At 44.7% G+C, this 19,092-nt stretch overlaps 1 protein-coding gene across 4 annotated transcripts in view; it reads right to left on the reverse strand.

Annotated features, from left to right (window-relative positions):
- Positions 1-18,022, reverse strand: part of slc12a7b (solute carrier family 12 member 7b) — a 117,968-nt gene extending 99,946 nt beyond the window's left edge. For 2 of the 4 annotated variants that reach the window (XM_063207233.1, XM_063207232.1), the window contains exon 1: positions 17,677-18,022. In XM_063207233.1, the coding sequence (XP_063063303.1) occupies positions 17,677-17,875 (199 nt within the window). In that variant the 5' untranslated portion in view covers positions 17,876-18,022. The remainder of the gene's footprint in view (positions 1-17,676) is intronic. The other 2 variants (XM_063207236.1, XM_063207235.1) reach the window with 1 other exon arrangement.
- Between the last annotated feature and the right edge of the window lie 1,070 nt (positions 18,023-19,092).

Here is a 19,092-nt window from a genome sequence, read left to right on the forward strand (position 1 = left end):
GGAAGACGGACGATATTTTGTCTCTCGTATTGCTCTTCCGAGGCATTTACAAACCGAAAGCATGCAGTGTTTAAGGGTCATTCTGAAGGATTCTAAGTTACAAGTCACGGCTTCTAAAACAACCCAACATCCAACTAAAACAGTGGTTCTCAACCTTTTTTAAAGAAACGCCCCCTTGACCTCATCATAAGCATAAGATAGACTAATGCACCTCAATGGCAACTAAGCAACGCCCCTTCTCAGCTGTATCCTTCTCAACGCCCCTCTAGGGCTCCCCAACACCTCCCCAACGCCTCCTGGATTCTAAATTAGACTGCAAAGTCATTTGCCTGGTTAACACCAGACCTAATCACAAGTGTCTTTCAGATCGAAACGATTGTGTAGAACTAAAGGCAGTATGGGAGTTCCCAGGCTACAAAGTCATGGCTTCTAAAACAAACCAACATCCCACTAAAACAACATCATATTATCTTACTGAGTGAGGTGTGCATGCTTTGGTACCATGTTGCAGCCCAGCTGAGCTCTCGGACTTTGACTAGCAACGTCTTTCACCTAATGGACTGCACTGCAGACCATTATAGGCATTAGTGCCACTCCACCACCATAACCATTCAAGGCAGGACCCAGTATGGATTATTAACCCAGCCAGTAGTCCACCCTGAGGAGTGTCGAGCTTTCTGAGAAGAACGCCGGATGTTACAAACCTGTTATTAACCATTTACTGCCAACGCTGAGGGACACTGTTAAAAGGGCTTTCTGGAAGAGTGCAAAACTCCTTTCTAAGCCAGTAAAAGTGCCCCAAGACAAAAAAAGGATGAAAATAAGATGGATATTTAATGAAAGAAGCCTATATCTTACAGCTAGAAGCAGGAAGAATTTGCTGACATATTCGGTTACTAATCCCAATGTGTTTGTCTGTCAACGCTGCAGTGTACAACAACAACTGTAAATACCGACGTATGGGGGACAAATGTCACTTGGCAAAAATAAAGTTGTCGACAGGTGCTGGTATGGTGTTGGTATGCTTTGTAGCAGAGTATGTAAAGCACAAAAAGATTAGGCCTACTAAGATTGTGCATAAATAATTAGGCTATAAGAGGAACTTCCAGCATCCAGATACTAATCTGGATACTTTAAAACATCTTTTGATTTTGAATATTCAATATAGGCAACATTTGGATTGTATCGTCAGTTCTTTGCATTGGTTATGTTCTCATTGCTCAGACCATCAAGTGCCCTTAAGCTTGACATACTGTACAAATACTAGCCTAAGAATTGTGCTCCCAAATTGTTGATCATTTACATGCTGTAGTGTTTCCCCAAGTCTTTCTGTTGTGCCATGAGTGTCTCCTCACTCATCCATGATGTTGCTTTATCTATATCCCAATGTGACTATGCTCCATACATCTGTTATTAGAGTTTCCACGTACCCCCTGCAATGTACTCGTGTACCTCTGGTTGGGAATCACTATCTTAGCAGACAGACATGGTGTATTCTGCATATTAGTTATGCACATGTACTGTAGCTCAGACTGCCCATGGGTGGTTGACGTTTAAGGCCGTAACACACTTAAAGGAGGAAACATATTCCAATTCCTGAAAAAATGGGTGGAAATTTTTGAAAAAATGTGAAAAGATAAAGCACTCAGTGGTTCGTGGAATTTCGCTTAATTTTTTTTGCCATTTTTGGGAAAATGTGTCCTGTGGTGTGAGATAATTGGTGTGACATTTCTGTAAGATACAATGAAATGATTAATATTCTGCACAAACATATCCTCAATGCTCTTTCTGCTATTGGTCCTTTAACCCTCACCCCACACACACGCTACTACCCACGCACCCCCACCCCCACACGCCTATGCATCGTACAGGCAGACAACTGTGATTTCACTGCATGGTTTCACTGTATTACTTGTAATGATTGTGTGAATGTGACAAATAAATGTCCTGGTATCCTTATATCCTTGCATGATGCATGAAAAATAAGTGAGGATTGAGTAACACATTGCAAAAGCATGTCACACCGCATGACATGAAGTCACACCACAGGAAATTCACTGCACTGTGGCCATTTTAATCCTTATGTATACATGACTGACCTCTGAGATCATGCTAACTAGATAATGATATTGTGTTTAATCTTAATATGTGTTTTCATTTATATAAAAAAACTTTTTTCCCCTTCTACGTATAAGAGCAGTCACACCACAGGACACCATAAAATGAACCTAAGCATTGCGTGACAGAAACATTGCAATATGTAGAGTAGACATATTAAGAGGTGAAGAGTCACCTTAAACTTCCAGACCACTCTCCAATAGCTGAGGTACTGACTGGTTAGGAGCCGGTCTTTAAAGGGGTCCTATTATGCTTTTTCATGTCCACTACCCATTTATTGGGTTACACAGCATCTGTTGTATGTAAAAGCTTGGTGAAAGCTGCATTTCACAAATTGGCCTCTTGGGGGAGAATTTCTCTGCCGCAGGAACGCTATTTCTCAACTGTCAGAGAACGCGTGGTTGGGTTTTCAACATTCTATAGCTTTTGTTTCCTGTACGGGTCTACGTCATGCTGTACCTAACATTGCTGCTTATGGGATGGAGTGTTGACGATGTCACAGACCATTTATTAATTGCAGAGACAGTAGACCTAATGCGCATTTGTTCATCGCAGCCACATAGCCTAGGCCTATCTGAATTTGACAGTATTGTGATGAGATGTATCCTATTTGTGAATACACCACTCAGTGTACAAAAATAGTGTACAAGAATAGTGTAGGATTTCGCCATCCACAAGTTTATTCCATTACGCATGTTTTTTTTTTTTTTCAATTCATAAATCGGCTCCGTCAAATAGGCTACAGCATCGGTCTAGACTGGAGGCTACACTCACCTGTGGCCCAAGTTATATATTTTTGTTTCATTGTGATATTAAAGCTGCATTTTACATTGATAAAATACCGGTTGGTAGGCCTATGGCTAACGGGTCAGAAACAGTTGAATGAGGAAGGTCGAAAACAGGCAGAACGCGTTAACGCAGTTGCGCAAAAACACTTCCAAGTGGGTGAAAGACTCGAATCTCTCCTTTCTCTCTCTATTCGCTTCAGGGCCGTTTTGCATATGCTGTTGGCAAGACTAACTTTTGTTTGGTAAGATGTGAAAACCCTACACTTGTATTGCCGCTTGAAGCATAACATTAATTAGAAGACGTGTGCTGATGTAGGCTAATCCAAATAGGTATATCACGACATGACCAGCAGCCGTTTGCATCAGCAATGTTGGCAAGGATTAGCCAGTTAGTATAGGCTATGCATAGGCTACAATTCAGTAATTAAAATGCAACGCAGTTTGAAACCAATCCATCGGGGACTAAATAGAAATGCAGTTACTAAAATGAAACCATGCACCTGAAAATACCTTGAAATGTATTTTTATGAAGCATAGCCTATCACCATTGTGCATTAGGCCTACAGACAACGAGCAAACAGGAACTCATTTGTAAAAGCCAACAACGCGTGCGCTCAGTATTCAGTCTGGCTTGCAAATAGACCACAGGACGCATTTGAACACGGAGTTCATATCACAAATAGGGTGTCACGATATCACTGACAGACGTTGAATTGATAGGTTTGAGTCCGACAAGTTGTGCCCTTGTCTTACTGGGCGCACTCTTTCAATTTCGGACTGCGTCTTTGACAGCCAGACGGGGGCTGCCGCGGGAGCGAAGAAAATGTCCATAACTTCGCTGAATAACTTTGAACTGTGTACAGCAATTGCAGATAATTAGCTTATTGGATAGCCTATTTTGTGAAGGTTAACTTGCCATTAACAAGGAAAGGTGATCTGATTTCAATCCCAGAATATTCTTTGTGTCTTCAAATTTCCACCTGTCAAGGCTAGACAGCGGGTTAACCAATCAAGCCCCTACTGTTGCGTTAATAATGTTTAAGATAAAGATTCTTCAGCGCAAGATATCAGAAATAAACAAGACAGCGCAGATGGCTATTAGTTTTTTTTTATATGGTCACAATCACGTTATTACGCATCATATGCAATATGCGTATTATTTCATGAAACCTCAAATCAGAAGCAATAGCCTGTACCCAGCACTTTCAACCCTTTCTCAGATTAATGGCAGCCTAATTGTCCAAAGCGATTTTGAAATCAAACTGAAGCCCATATACGGAAGACTCGCATTGGATAGGGACTGGGTTTCAGCAAATGACACAGCAAGGCGCACAAATAACATAACGTGGGACTTATGATGCGTCCTTTTCAGATTAATTGTGGACATTGGGTGAACTATTTGGCTGTCAACTTTAGACATAGGCTACAGGGTTGAATTCCAGGACAAAACCAGCTGTGCTGCTGACGTAATATTAGTAATAGAATGCTTGATGAAACGCTCCATGCTGCGTCGAGATTTCAGAATGTTGACGGTCTAACATTCTGCACTTCCACGCGTTTCAAACAGGCGGCGTAGGGTGCATGTACACAATGATAAAAAATAATGGACATGAAAACAAGTGATCATTCAAAATTAACTCCACTAACCACAGTAAAGCAAAATATTAACAATGAAAGTTATTCTAAATAGCATAATAGGGCACCTTTAAGACCCTTGTAAAACCCTGGCTAGGCATATCGTGATAGTGTTGTGTTGTGCTCCGATGGCTCTTGTGTGCTGTTGAGAGGAGAGTGATGCTCCACTCAGCTGCTCTACTGGCCTCTGACTCCTGCACTCCAAATAAAGACTCCAGCCAATATCGGATACTCGGCTCCTTTTCACCTACTCTGACATTCTCTTTTTCCCTTCTCATGCATGCCTTCATGTACTCTCTCCATTTCATACTCTTCCTCTTACTCCTTCACCTCCTCACTCTCTTTTTTCTTTTTACCATCTCATTTTTGCAAAATCGTTAAAGGGGGGGCTAATACTAATGCTAAAGCCCCCCTAAAATAGGCGTAACGACGGCCCTGATGCTGATACTTCGATTTGTCAAATTTCTGACTGCAAAGCCGCAGCCCAGCCAGGTTTGCCAAGCATATAATGTCAGTGTGTAGTTTTTTGCCTCTTTTAGGGGGAATTGAACATTTCGAGATATATATCGTATACTGAGATATAGATAAAATATATCAAGACATTTTTTTTCTCCATATCGCCCAGCCCTAGTCATCTCTCTCTCTCTCTCTCTCTCTCTCTCTCTCTCGTTGCGCATGTGCGAGTTTGAGTGTGGGGAGCGTGTCCTGAGCGTGAGTGGAGCCTCTTGGGCATTTTCTAATTTCTAACTTTTTGTGCGTCCTTTTGTGTGTTTTGCAGCGCTATTTTCTATTTTTGGTGTATGGCGCGGCCGAATAGGCTACTTTGGGTAGTTTGTTTGTTTAGCTCGCCATCCTCGGCGTCCCAGCCTAATTGGCAGCGTGGCCGCCGCAGGTACAATGGTGTTTGGTGAACTCACTAGACGACATGGTGTTAAAGTTCAGTGCTCTGCGAGTGTTGAGGACTGTAGCCTGGCCATAGGCAACATAGTTGGTCATGAACACATCAAATCTGCCTCGCGCATGAATAGCGCGGTTATTGTTTTTTTGGGATCGGTTGACAAAGCTCGGGAGGTAATTGCTTCGGGCATTGTCTTAAATGATATGCTTACACCTGTTCTGCCTCTTAGCACTCCGGCTACGAAGATCATAGTATCTAATGTCCCCCCCTTCATTGACGATAGTCTAATTGAGGATCACTTGCAGCGTTATGGTAGACTTGTTTCCCCCTTGAAAAAGATTTCTTTGGGATGTAAGTCGCCCTTATTGAAACATGTCGTGTCCTTTCGAAGGCAGACGTACATGGTGCTGGACCAAGATGATGTGCCACTTGATCTGCATATTAAATTGAGGGTTGATGGTTTTGATTACACAGTTTATGTGACGTCCAACACTGCTTTAGTGTGTTTTTCCTGTAACATGACAGGCCATGTGGTTCGTGACTGTCCGCGTAAAAAGCGGGGTGGAGCTCAACCACCATCTACCGTAATTGAACCAGAGAGGGGTGCTGCTAATTCCACTGCTACCTCCGCTGCTGGTGCTTCGACTGTGCCTTCCCAAACCCCTGTACCTGCGGCCCCCAATGATCCTTTACCTACTCCCAATACTGACCCGCTACCCTCCGTTGCTGATCTGTCACCCCAAACTACTTTGCCTTTGATTGAAGCCGCCAGGTCGGCTGATGCTGTCTCTGAGCATAATTTGGCCAGTACATCTGCCACGGATAAGGTTGCGGTGGCCCCAGATGTTGACGGTAATTTGTCCTCGTCTGAACCTGTCACGAGTAACGCTGCCGTTAATGACATGATCTCCAAAGAGCTCGATGCTCTGAGTAAAGTGGGCGCGTCCAGTAGTGTAGGCTCGGATGCGCTGTCAGTTGAAGTTGAGGCGATGGACTGTGAGTTTAAGCCGCCTAAAAGGAAGGATAGGCATACTGATCCTGATTGTAATCCCTCTAAATCGAAGAAAATTGACTCCGCCAGTGCAAACTGTGATAGTGATGATGACTCGGTGTGTTCGACGATGTCGATTGGCTCATTGAGTGATCTTACTGAGTTGGGTGGGGAGAAGACGGTACAATATTCGGCGGATGACATAACTCGTTTTCTGCGAGACACGAAGGGGAAACGCGACGTCGAAGTGGAACAGTTCTTCCCTGACCGCTGTCAATTTATTAATGACGCAGTCTGCCTAATAAGAAATAAGGCGTTTGATTCAAAGGAGGTTGCGCGCCTCCGTAAACACTTGGGCATATTGCGTCGTAAAATTAGGCAGGGAGCCACGTCAATTTCTCAAACATAACATATAATGGCAAACACACTGAACATTGCAACTCTTAATTTAAATGGTGCAAGGGATGTGAAGAAAAGACTGGCACTCCTTGACTTCATCAATTTGAAGCGTGTTAGTGTTGCAATGGTTCAGGAGACGCATAGTGATACAGTGAATGAGGTCGACTGGAAAAAAGAATGGGATGGTCAGATTTTTTTTAGTCATGGGTCTGCGTTGAGCGGGGGCGTGGCAATTTTGTTTTCTAAGGGCTCCCTCCCACTTTCTTGTTGTGCCCAAGAGTTAGTGGAAGGGAGACTTCTCATGGTGACCGCCCATTTTGATAGTACTGTTATTGTATTTATTGTTGTGTATGCACCTACTATTGGCCATGAAAGGGTGGCCTTCTTTGATAAACTTAATGAAGTGCTTATGACTTTAGACTCTGAATCTCTTCTCTTTCTGGCGGGGGATTTTAATTGCACTGAAAATGAAAAATTGGACAGGAACCATATGGAACCTCATGTCCCCTCTCAAAGGGCAATTATTCAATTAGTTAAGAATCATGATTTGGTTGACGTATGGAGGGCTTTTTATCAGGAGGCGAGGCAGTATACATGGTCTCACAGTAGGGATAATTATGTTTCCTTTGCACGCCTGGACAGAATATATGCTCCCTCACTTCAGCTTAATATAATTAAATCTTGTACTATTGTGCCTACTGGTTTTTCAGATCATTCTGCAGTTACTTGTAGCATATCTGTTAAGGCTTTTAAACCGAAAAGTGCCTATTGGTGTTTTAACACTTCACTTTTAGATAATGAGCATTTTAGAAACACCTTTAAGCATTTTTGGGGAATTTTTCAGGGACAAAAATGTTCTTTTTCTTCTTTAAGGGATTGGTGGGAATATGGGAAGACTCAAATCAAAGTGTTGTGTCAGCAATTTACTTCTTATGTCACGAATGGTATTATTGATTCACTTACTACTCTGGAAAAAGAGATTTTAGCTCTCCAGGGGTCTCTATCCACGGGTGATGCGTGTGTTAGGGATCTCCTGGAGGGGAAGAAGAGCTCACTTGCTGAACTTTTGGATGTTAGAGCGCAGGGGGCGCTGGTGCGTTCCAGGTTTCAAGGTGTCTCTTTAATGGACACACCCTCAAAGTTCTTTTTTAATTTGGAGAGACGACGTGGCCAGAGTAGACTCATGCACTCCTTGAAGACTGAGTCTGGCCAGGAATTGTCTGATCCAGCACAAATGCGAGCCTATGCTAGGTCTTTCTATTCTAGCCTGTATGATTGTGAGCTCATTCCCGAAAATTTAGTTTCAAGTGATTTTTTTGAAGGGCTGCCTAGGCTGCCTAAGGAGAGTCATACTGAAACTGATGGTCCTTTGACTCTCTCTGAGCTTGAAAGTGCACTTATGAGTATGGAAAATGGTAAATCCCCTGGGATAGATGGTCTACCTATAGATTTTTATAAAACATTCTGGAATTACCTGGGGGAGGACCTCCTGGTAGTACTGCGCGAGTGCCTAGAAGCAGGCTGCCTTCCTTTAAGCTGCCGCAGGGCGGTTGTGACGCTCTTACCAAAGAAGGGTGATATGCAAAACATTGGTAACTGGCGGCCGGTCTCGCTATTATGCTCTGATTTGAAGATCCTAGCTAAGGCTCTGGGATCAAGGCTTAAAAAAGTAATAGGCCAGGTGGTGCATCCAGACCAATCTTATTGCATACCTGACCGGTCCATACTTGATAATATAGCTATGGTCAGGGACCTGTGGACTATATCAGAGAAGCTGGGTCTTAATGTGGGACTGATATCTCTAGATCAACAAAAAGCATTTGACCGTTTAGAGTTCCTGTACCTGTGGTCAGCCATGAAATCCTTTGGGTTCAGCTCCAGCTTTATTAACATGGTTAGAGTCCTTTACCGTAATATTGAAAGTGTTCTGAAAATAAACGGGTGTTTGGGGGCTCCATTCAAGGTGTTGCGTGGAGTTAGGCAGGGCTGTCCATTGTCAGGGATGTTGTATTCCATTGCCATTGAGCCTCTGTTACACAGACTACGGACTGGTTTAGGGGGTATCTCTGTGCCTTTGATTAATGAATGTTTTTATTTGTCTGCTTATGCCGATGATGTTTCTGTGTTTGTTAATGGGGAACATGATGTCAATGTCTTGAAAAGAATAGTTCATGATTTTCATTCTGTCTCTTCCGCTAAAGTAAATTGGGGTAAGTGCACGGCCATCTGGGTGGGGGAATGGGAAAAGAGATGTACTGGCCTGCCCGGGGGTTTGCTTTGGGGAAGGGAGGGTTTGAAATATCTTGGTGTATATCTGGGGACTGATTCATTTATCCAAAAGAACTGGGACGGGGTGCGAGAGAAAGTCAAGAGCCGTCTGGATAAGTGGAAGTGGTTGCTCCCCCAACTCTCCTATAGGGGGCGTGCTCTCATCGTGAACAACCTGGTGGCCTCTACGTTGTGGCATAAGCTAGCTTGTGCTGAGCCCCCACGTGGACTACTTCAAAGCATCCAAAGTGACATGGTGAACTTCTTTTGGGACGGGCTGCACTGGGTGCCTCAAGCGGTACTCTTCTTGCCCAAAGAGGATGGAGGACAAGGTCTCATTGATCTTGTCAGCAGGAAGGATACATACAGACTGCAGTTTCTCCTGAGACTGCTCACAGCTTCCACTGATCAGGCCTGGGGACTGTTGGCCCTTGGCATCTTGCGTGGGGTTGGTGGACTGGGTCTGGACACTGCTCTGTTTCTCATGGATCCCAAACGACTCAATCTTACTGGACTGCCCTTGTTTTATCAGAGCTTATTCAAAGTGTGGGGTTTGTTTGGGCATCAGTGGGTGGGGGGGCTCTCCTCAATTCACTGGCTGCTTGAGGAGCCTGTTATTTTGGGGTCCCGTTTTGATGTGTCATGTAATGAACTGCCTGGTCTTACGGCCTTATTGCGTGGGAAGCATGTACTTCAATTGCGTGATATTGTTTGCAAAGCTGGGTGTGATCTGCAAAATGTTCAGGCGATTGCCTCCTTTTTGGGGGTGAGGTCCCTCAGATACGTGACAAATTTCCTTGGGAAGCTTGGTGGGCTTTTCAGTTTACAGGAGAAACGATTGCTTCAGGAGTATGGGGACGGGTTGACTATATGTAATGCTGCCGATATGTTTCCTAATATGCTTGTTACACCTGATGTGAGGGAATGTGGTTTTGCAAGCCCTTCTCTTAGTTTTCCTGAGTGTGATAGTATATTCTTGTACTCAGCGACTGGGAAGGTGCTGTATAGGAATATGGTAAAGGTGCTGCATAAAGATGCCCTGAAGGGTAGACCTGATACTGTGTGGAGGGATAAGCTGGAGCTCTCTGAGGAGAAAAAACCTGTGTGGAGAGCGCTGTACAAACCTCCTTTAACGAAAAGAGCTGGTGACTTACAGTGGCGGGTCCTTCATGGGGCCATTGCCGTCAATGCTTTTAAGTCTACGATAAACCCTGGGGTTAGCAGTACCTGTCCTTTCTGCACCTGTAGGGAAACTGTTTTTCACTGTTTTATGGAGTGTTCCAGACTTGTCCCTTTGTTTTCTTTTTTGAGCCTTCTGCTTTTTTCATTGGGTGTAGTTTTTTCTCACCAGGGTTTTATTGTTGGTTTCTTTTATAATCAAAGGCACAGAGCGAAGTGTGAAATGATAAATTTTGTTGTTGGTGTGGCGAAGCTGGCAATCTATTTGAGTCGAAAAAACAAACTTCAAGGTGGGGCTGGGGATGATGTTGTGCCTATTCTGAAGAACCTGATCAGGTCTAGAATTAGTGCTGACTTTTGTTTTTTTAAACTTACGGGGGCAATGGACTATTTTAAGGACAAATGGTGTAGTTTTGATTGTTTCTGCTCTGTGACAGACCAAGATGAAATTTTGTTTTCCCACCTTTTGACCTGATGATTGTTTTTGTTTCTGTTTGGGGTAGTTGGTCTCTGTTTAGGGTTCACGCTTTTTGATTCAAAATAAAGCGCTTTTAAAATTCAAAATTCTCTCTCTCTCTCTCTCTCTCTCTCTCTCTCTCTCTCTCTCTCTCTCTCTCTCTCTCCTCTCTCTCTCCTCTCTCTCTCTCTCTCTCTCTCTCTCTCTCTCTCTCTCTCTCTCTCCTCTCTCTCTCTTCTCTCTCTCTCTCTCTCTTCTCTCTCTCTCTCTCTCTCTCTCTCTCTCTCTCTCTCTCTCTCTCTCTCTCTTCTCTTGCTCCAACTTCCCCTTTCTGTGTTTCATATCTCCCTCATTCCAGTATTCAATCCCCCTCTCTTATCTCTTATCATCATTACATCCTTGTCTCCTAGATGTTTGACATTCATTAGGTCTATCAGTTGAATCAATTCTTAACGTTTCCTTTGTTTCAGACACTCAACCCCCCCCCCCCCCACACACACACACACACACACCGCCCCATTGCCTCTGCATTTGTCTAAAGAGCAATCTCTCTTGTTCATCCCTTCCTTTCACCATCCTTCCCTTATTCTATATTTCAGTTCCCCCCATTCTCCTTCACCCTTTCTTTCCCACCTCACACATGCATAGCAAGCCCTTTGTCTCCTCTACACTTTTTTGCCAATCTTTTCGTCGTTCACCACCCACCCATCGTGTCTGCTCTGAGTCTGCATGTGTCCACAGAGCAGCCACCTGCCAAGACCAACAGCCAGCTCCGTCACCCCCACTGATCCACCAACAACTTGCACCACTAACATTCATCTCCATTTCACAGTCCCCCCCCCTTCCTCCTTCTCCTCCTCTTCCTCCCATCTCCCCTGGCCTTATTACATTGGAGCAGGGCATGAAGATGAAAGCCCAGCACTATCAGTCTTGGCAGGATCCCACGGTAAGTGACAAGTAGTACTATAGACCAAAGTAGAAAATGACACATAGGCCAGAGAGAACAATGGGCTTACATGCATCATACCCCCCGCCATTACCGAGAATATTTTTATTGCTTCACAATCACTTCTAAACCGTACAGACTTAACATTGGTTTACTTCATGCTGATGGACAGTCTGAATGGACTGTTCAGGGTGTGTTGTGAATCGGTCCTAAATTGTCATCTGTAACAGGCAACAGGTCCTCTTCAAGCTATCACTCAAGTGGAAGAGGAAAAGGGGTTGGGTGGAGGGTGATGGGATGTGGTGGGGATTTTGATGTTGAGTTATTTGATGTTGTTTACTTCTTTATTACATTCAAAATAAATGAGAAAAAGAGGAAAACAGAAGGATAAATTGAAGCCATAAATCCATAAAATAAAGCCTCCTCTGAGCATATTGTTTTCATATGCCATCCAAAGCAGACAACGCCAAGGGCACGGAAAGCTTAACCATATTCCATATTTCATCAATCCACAGGTCAGTCTGGTAGCTCTGTACTGTAATCCAGAATACTAATCCGCCTCTGATGCTCGCTGAGGCCGCTCAGACTCAGATTATTCGTCTGACAGGGAGTCCGAGGCGTGGTTGCGTCGTCATGACGATCCCTTTTATGCTACTGGAGTAAAGGAAAGCCAATTAACAGCCTTTCTGACCTTTATTTGACAATAAAGGCCCATCATCATCATCATCAACTTAAATCATATCAGACACACAACGACATCAGCGGTCACAGTTGGGGAGGAGGGATACTGCTGAGAGACAAACCATGCTGGCTGTAGCACTCTGTGCCCCAAACACAGAGCAAACACTAACCACCCTCCCACCGTTCGGATCCAGTGTCCCACCCAGGCGCCGGTCAAAAAGGGGGTGGGAGTGAGAATCCAAGAGGTACTTAGAAAACAACACTGTAATTCACTGTTTGTCACAGTAATAATGGGTGGCACAATAACGCAATTGTGTGATACCTGATACATCCCAATAAGATAATTTATGGCTGTAACAGGAGGAGCCATAAAAGGCAAAAAGCTGATATTTTCACAATGCACATAGACTGCACTGAAAGGCACATTGTCCTTCTCAGGGGTATATTCTTACTATAGTCTTACTGAAGTTTTAAGTTATCTTGATTATTTTGATAAGTGAATGAATTGCATGAATAAAACGTGATTAAAGTGCAACTTTTTGACGCCAATATTGACAAAGATGCATCAAAAAAGCTGAAATCAAAAATATTCTCTCTCTCTCTCTCTCTCTCTCTCTCTCTCTCTCTCTCTCTCTCTCTCTCTCTCTCTCTCTCTCTCTCTCTCTCTCCTCTCTCTCTCTCTCTCTCTCTCTCTCTCTCTCTCTCTCTCTCTCTCTCTCCCTCTCTCCCTCTCTCTGCACTTGGGTACAAAATTGGCTCCAATCAAAAAGGTGAAAGCTCTTCTCTCCTGAATAGCTAAAACACACCGTGCTAAGATGGTTGCAGACAAAGGGGTTGACCTGAAAAGAATCGTTCTGTCCCCACAGGTTCCTGAAAAGACAGCTCTCCCCCTGGGAGCAGTGGACTGGCCTACCTCCCCACAGAAGTAAAAGGTCAAATGATAGCCTACTGTGGCAGGTCTCCTCGTCTCGCCTCTTTTCTGGGCAAAACAAAATTACTCCGCCTAAATCGCCCAAACGTAATTTAGCCATCACACACTGTACCCTCCCCTCCCCTGTCTGTGTTCCTGTGTGTGTGTGTGTGTGTGTGTGTGTGTGTGTGTGTGTGTGTGTGTGTGTGTGTGTGTGTGTGTGTGTGTGTGTGTGTGTGTGTGTGTGTGTGTGTGTGTGTGCACGCACACATATGTGTTTGTATTTGCAAGTATAGAGCATGCAGTACCCATGTGATGTGTGCGGTGTACGCAGGTTTATTTTTGTATAGGCGTGTCTGTGTGTGTGAGTGTGTGAGTGTGTGTCTGTGTGTCTGTGTGTCTGTGTGTCTGTGTGTGTGTGAGTGTGTGTCTGTGTGTCTGTGTGTCTGTGTGTCTGTGTGTGTGTGTGTGTGTGTGGTTTTGAATGAGCTACTCAGACTTTCACGGGCCTAAATTCACCCAATTAGATCAATGCTGATTGAAAACAAAGAGACCCTTTCAATTGACTGAACAAGGACACATCTAAAGACTGCCAAAGCGAGCCCTTTTAAAAGCCCATGTAAAATCAGACAGCTATTGAAATATGGGTCCAAAGACACACCTCTCTCTAGTCCCTAACAACGCCCACCCAATCAGCCAGCCACCCAGTGCAGTTGCTAGGGGGTCATATTGTATTTTGACTGACTGGTGAGATATCTGTCGCCAGATTTGTGTGGTTGTGGAGAAAAAAACGTGGATGCTGGTGAGAGCCAGGTTGGAGTGATCTTACATTTTTCAAGTCAAGTCAAGTCAAGTCAAGTCAAGTAGGTTTTATTGTCAATTTCTTTACATGCACTGGTCATACAAAGAATTTGAAATTACATTTCTTGCTTTCCCATACAGACATAGACTAATTAAGGTAAGGACATAGACAGTATAGACATAGACAGTACTTATACATGGACTTAAGACAGTATGGACATAGACAGTGCTCATACAGCCGACATATTTTCCGACGATAGACATTCCGAAAGACACATTTTAACACAAATAAACACTGAAAGTTGGGAAAGCAAGGGGCTGCTGCAACCTACGTGCGCCGCCGTAAAACTGACTTTTGAAGATGACAGATTAGCTACTTTACGCACGTGTGTTCCAAAAAAAAACCAGGAAAGCTTCATTCTGAATCAAATTCAGTTGTAGTGTAGAGCTACCCTACTGTGTGACTTTGACAAGATAACATGTATGATCACATTTGTAGGGATAGGGCTCTGTAGGTAAAAAGTGAAACCATGAGATTACCTACCCTACCCCCTTTTTATCCTTTATCATCATCATCATCATCATCATCATCATCATCATCATCATCATCGTCCTCTCTGCAGTGAGTAATTATGGTTCTCTCCCCTTTATCTCATTATCTCCTGAGCTGCAAGACAACCTTGCTCTTCCTGGGGAACTTTAATTCAATCAGGGCCTCCAATTAACCCCCAGACCAGAGATCATTGAGCCCTGAAAAATCCATACTCTGACTTCACAGAAGACTGAAGTGATTCCAGAAAGCCCCTTTCGTGTCCTCAACACACACACACTCAGTCCTGAAAAACATCCTAGCCCCAGGCCAAGAAGTGAGGACTGATCGATGGTCCCATTATATTCCCCCCCAAATGATTATTCAGGTCATTAAAAGAAGCGTTCTGAAGAGTCTGTGTGAGTGAAATGAGTGACAGGTGTGTGTGTGTGTGTGTGTGTGTGTGTGTGTGTGTGTGTGTGTGTGTGTGTGTGTGTGTGTGTGTGTGTGTGTGTGTGTGTGTGTGTGTGTGTGTGTGTGTGTGTGTGTGTGTGTGTGTCTGTGTGTGTGTCTGTGTGTATGTGTGTGTGTGCATGCGTTTGTGGGGGCGTGCCTGGACATGTCAGGGGGCTCCACACTCCCCCATCTGTTGTGCATTAACGATGGTCAGGCCCTAAAGAAAGCCCCACTTCCTATGTTGCCAGATTGGGCTGCTTGGGATGGCCGTCTTCGGGTAAAAATGGCATTTAGCAGGAAAAACAGCCCAATTTTTTTGGCCATAGAAATCAATAGAATTGGGGCGGGATTTAGTGCTTCCAGGCGGGGTTTGAGCACTTTTTGGGCTGGAAATCATCGGCCTCATCTGGCAACCCTGCCAAGTTCTTTGACAGACTCACAGCACTAGCAGATCTTAAGAGAATGCCATTACGTCACCCAAGAACAGAGTCAGGAAAGTCTCAACAGAGATTTTGGCCTTCACTAATTACGTCAATCATAAACACGCACTGCAGATGAATTATTAGTTTACTTCAATCAGCATCATTAAGTGTAACAGCAGGCATCCACAGTCATTTTGTAATCACCAATGGCCCCTACACTCAGTCAGTCCTCACACAGTTACAGTTCACAGGTCTATGAACACTCTATGAAAAACAGTTTGCAAAATCTAACATCATCAGAGGTGCTTTTAAGTGAATGTCATGTGTTTGTGACTCGCTCTCAAACGTGAAAAGGGCACTGCTTGCTGTGTTTCTCCCAATTTGGAACCCCATCAGACCAATGTTTATGTCATTTACAGGGGCTGGAAAATTGTACCAGGGGAGAGGAGTGGGGGTAGTAGTGGGTTGTCCAGGGGAGAGGAGTGGGGGTGTAGTGGGTTGTCCAGGGGAGAGGAGTGGGGGTAGTAGTGGGTTGTCCAGGGGAGAGGAGTGGGGGTGTAGTGGGTTGTCCAGGGGAGAGGAGTGGGGGTAGTAGTGGGTTGTCCAGGGGAGAGGAGTGGGGGTGTAGTGGGTTGTCCAGGGGAGAGGAGTGGGGGTAGTAGTGGGTTGTCCAGGGGAGAGGAGTGGGGGTGTAGTGGGTTGTCCAGGGGAGAGGAGTGGGGGTAGTAGTGGGTTGTCCAGGGGAGAGGAGTGGGGGTGTAGTGGGTTGTCCAGGGGAGAGGAGTGGGGGTGTAGTGGGTTGTCTAGGTGGGCATGGGACTCAGCTGACTCGCAGCCCTGATTTGACAGGAGGGGGAATGGAACGCCCCTTTATAGCAACTCCAGTGTGTTATGAGACAGCAACTTTCAGAGTGAGGAGTCTACTCTGCACACTTAAAATCATTTTTGTTGATTTTTTACTTCATGGCTGGACCATCCATGACATATAAAAAAATAAAATAAACAACAAAAAGATTTTAAGTGTGCGGACTCCTTACTCTGAATATTGCAGTCAGCCTTTGTTCTGCACCTTTTCCTGGGATGTGTACTATCTTCATCTTCAAACTCATGAGACAGCAGCCATCACAAACACATTCGCACACAAAATAAACCTTCTATTTTGTTGCATGTCTCCATTCAAAGTCACCTGAAGGTGACACAACAGTCTAATCAGTCATCAGTCATCATTCTAACTTTAGCATGTCGTGCCAGTCTGGTCAGTTGTGATGACCACCGGCAAGCCTTTTAGTCATGAACTCCACGGAATGCCCAGGGCACTGCCCCTAATAGAGCTGAGAATGAAGGCCGCTAGGGCACAGAGCACGTTAATTGCTGTGACTGGAGAGTATTCCAGGAACACGTAGGCATAGTACATGTAATGTAAACGTCACATCTTAAAAAGGGGAAATGTCACACACGTTCCCTCTTCGGTTTGTGTGTGTTGGGTGCCATGTCAAAGAGGTGTGTGTGATATATCCGAGTCGGTCAAGCCATGAACAATGGAATGAAATGGTGAACTGAAGGACAGATGGTTAAGTGGTCGCCTCAGTGAGGACCGATCACGGTGCGCGTTTAGAGCCAAATATTCTCATCTGGCGGCTGCCAAATACAAAGGCTATGGGAGACGCGCTGTTGCCAAATGGCACCCAATCTGCTTTGCGCATTCAAGTCCTCTAAATTAGTTCTTATGTTGAACTGGTGAGACATCATTTGCAACATGTTTAAACAAACAAACAAAAAACCTGAATAAACTGATGGCACAAGTTGACAGGCGATATGCCTACATCGTTCTTGTTGTGTCATTCATTCTAAGATTTTGCGCGGTGTTTATCAATGGCAGACAACTACATCGCCTGTACAGTACAGAAGCAAGGAGTGCACATACACAGCACCTGCATGCAAGCATGTCTTCGTTTGGCTGTCATGTAGATGATCTGCACATGTGGACACCGTTATGTAACGACTACTTTGCAACCGATGAGCAATTTGCTAATCACCAAAGCAACTTTATCCTGGCAACGTTAGCTGGGGGAGTTAACACACTCCCGCACAAGGCAGCTAGCGCTGTCAAATTATAATGATGGCAAAAGACAGGTTTGCCAGGGCGGCAGATCTCAAGTTGCCTCATTTATTGTCGAAAGAAAGTTTGTCTGTCTTACCGTACTTGTTGGGCTCCCTGCTGTACTCTAGAATAGGCATTACGCCCTCTCTGTCAGCGTCACCCACTGTCCCCTCTTCTTCTCCGTCGTCCTCAGGTACCGAGTCGCGGTGTCCTTCGTCTTCTTCTTCTTCTTCTTCTTCTTCGGGGAACCCATTGTCACTTTGCCCCACGGGGATGACCACAAATCTTTCGGTCATGTTTTCTTCAGTCGTGTCCGTCCGTCCGTGTCACCGGACCCTCCTGGTCAAAATAAAAAAACTTCAGGGATCACACGGGCTTACTGCGAGTCATTCCAACCAATCTCAGCCCAGCCGTGCGTACAGCGCGCAGCAGTACTCCTAGTACAATGCATGAGAGGGGGGACACACGCGTGGATGATCCATGGGTTGATCAAACAAAGGGCGTATGCTGGCAAAGCCAGGCGGCCCCTGATTGGCTGGTGGGCACGCGAGAGGTGTCAATCCGCGTCATATACAAATCAGAAGGACTGGCATACGAGCATAAAAAGACAACCGGGAACTGTCTCCCTTGTGGCCGTTCCACCGCCGCAGCATCACAAAGTTTCAAAAACAACAGTCAGTCACAATTCAGACATGCTGCTATCCATAGAATACAAATACTCTATTACCCAGGTAGGTGCAAGTCTTCAGCAGACAACTAAATAGTAGTGTGTAGGTAGAGTCGAACTAGTCTGCAGTAGGCTTATTGCTTTACCCTATACTCTGTAAAAGGGCATTATTCTAGTTTACCGGAATGACATGAGCTAAATGTTTTTTCCCCCAACAAATCTATTCAATTATCTGGAATAAAATGTTTATGAAATGCAGGGCTGGACTGGTAATCTGTCATACAAGGCTGACAGTTGGGGGATGATGCCATTTTAATTGTTGTTGTTGTTGTTGTTGTTGTTTTGCCTTTAGAGACCAGCCCACCATTTAGATAGGGTAGCCCATTGATTGCTTTTTAATATAGACAATGGTTTGAGTCAATCATAAAATCATAGAAAAACAGAGGAGCTGTGTGTGGGGCTGGTCTATGCCAAACATGCCCGTGCCATTTGTTGATCCCCAGCCATTGCTGAAATATTACACAAGGATTCGGTGTCAGTTCTGGAGCAGCCAGCGTCATCACCGGGCAATCAGTTAGGCCTACCCAGTGACATTAGGCTTCTCTAGACCAGTGTTGGGGAGTAACTGATTACATGTACAGATTATTACGTGGGCCTACCAGGCCCAGGCCCAGGGGCCCCAAGAGCCAAGGGGGCCCTGAAGCCCACCCCTCCGCCCTATACAAAACACATTATTGGTCTATATTTATGTTCTCATATTGTGGTAAAATTGCATTTTTACTGTATTTTCACATTTCTCACATCTCAAGGGACAAACCCCAAATCCTCAACAACAAAGGCTCTCTA

Source organism: Engraulis encrasicolus, chromosome 9 (assembly GCF_034702125.1).
Source record: "Engraulis encrasicolus isolate BLACKSEA-1 chromosome 9, IST_EnEncr_1.0, whole genome shotgun sequence".
Taxonomy (NCBI): Eukaryota; Metazoa; Chordata; class Actinopteri; order Clupeiformes; family Engraulidae; genus Engraulis; species Engraulis encrasicolus.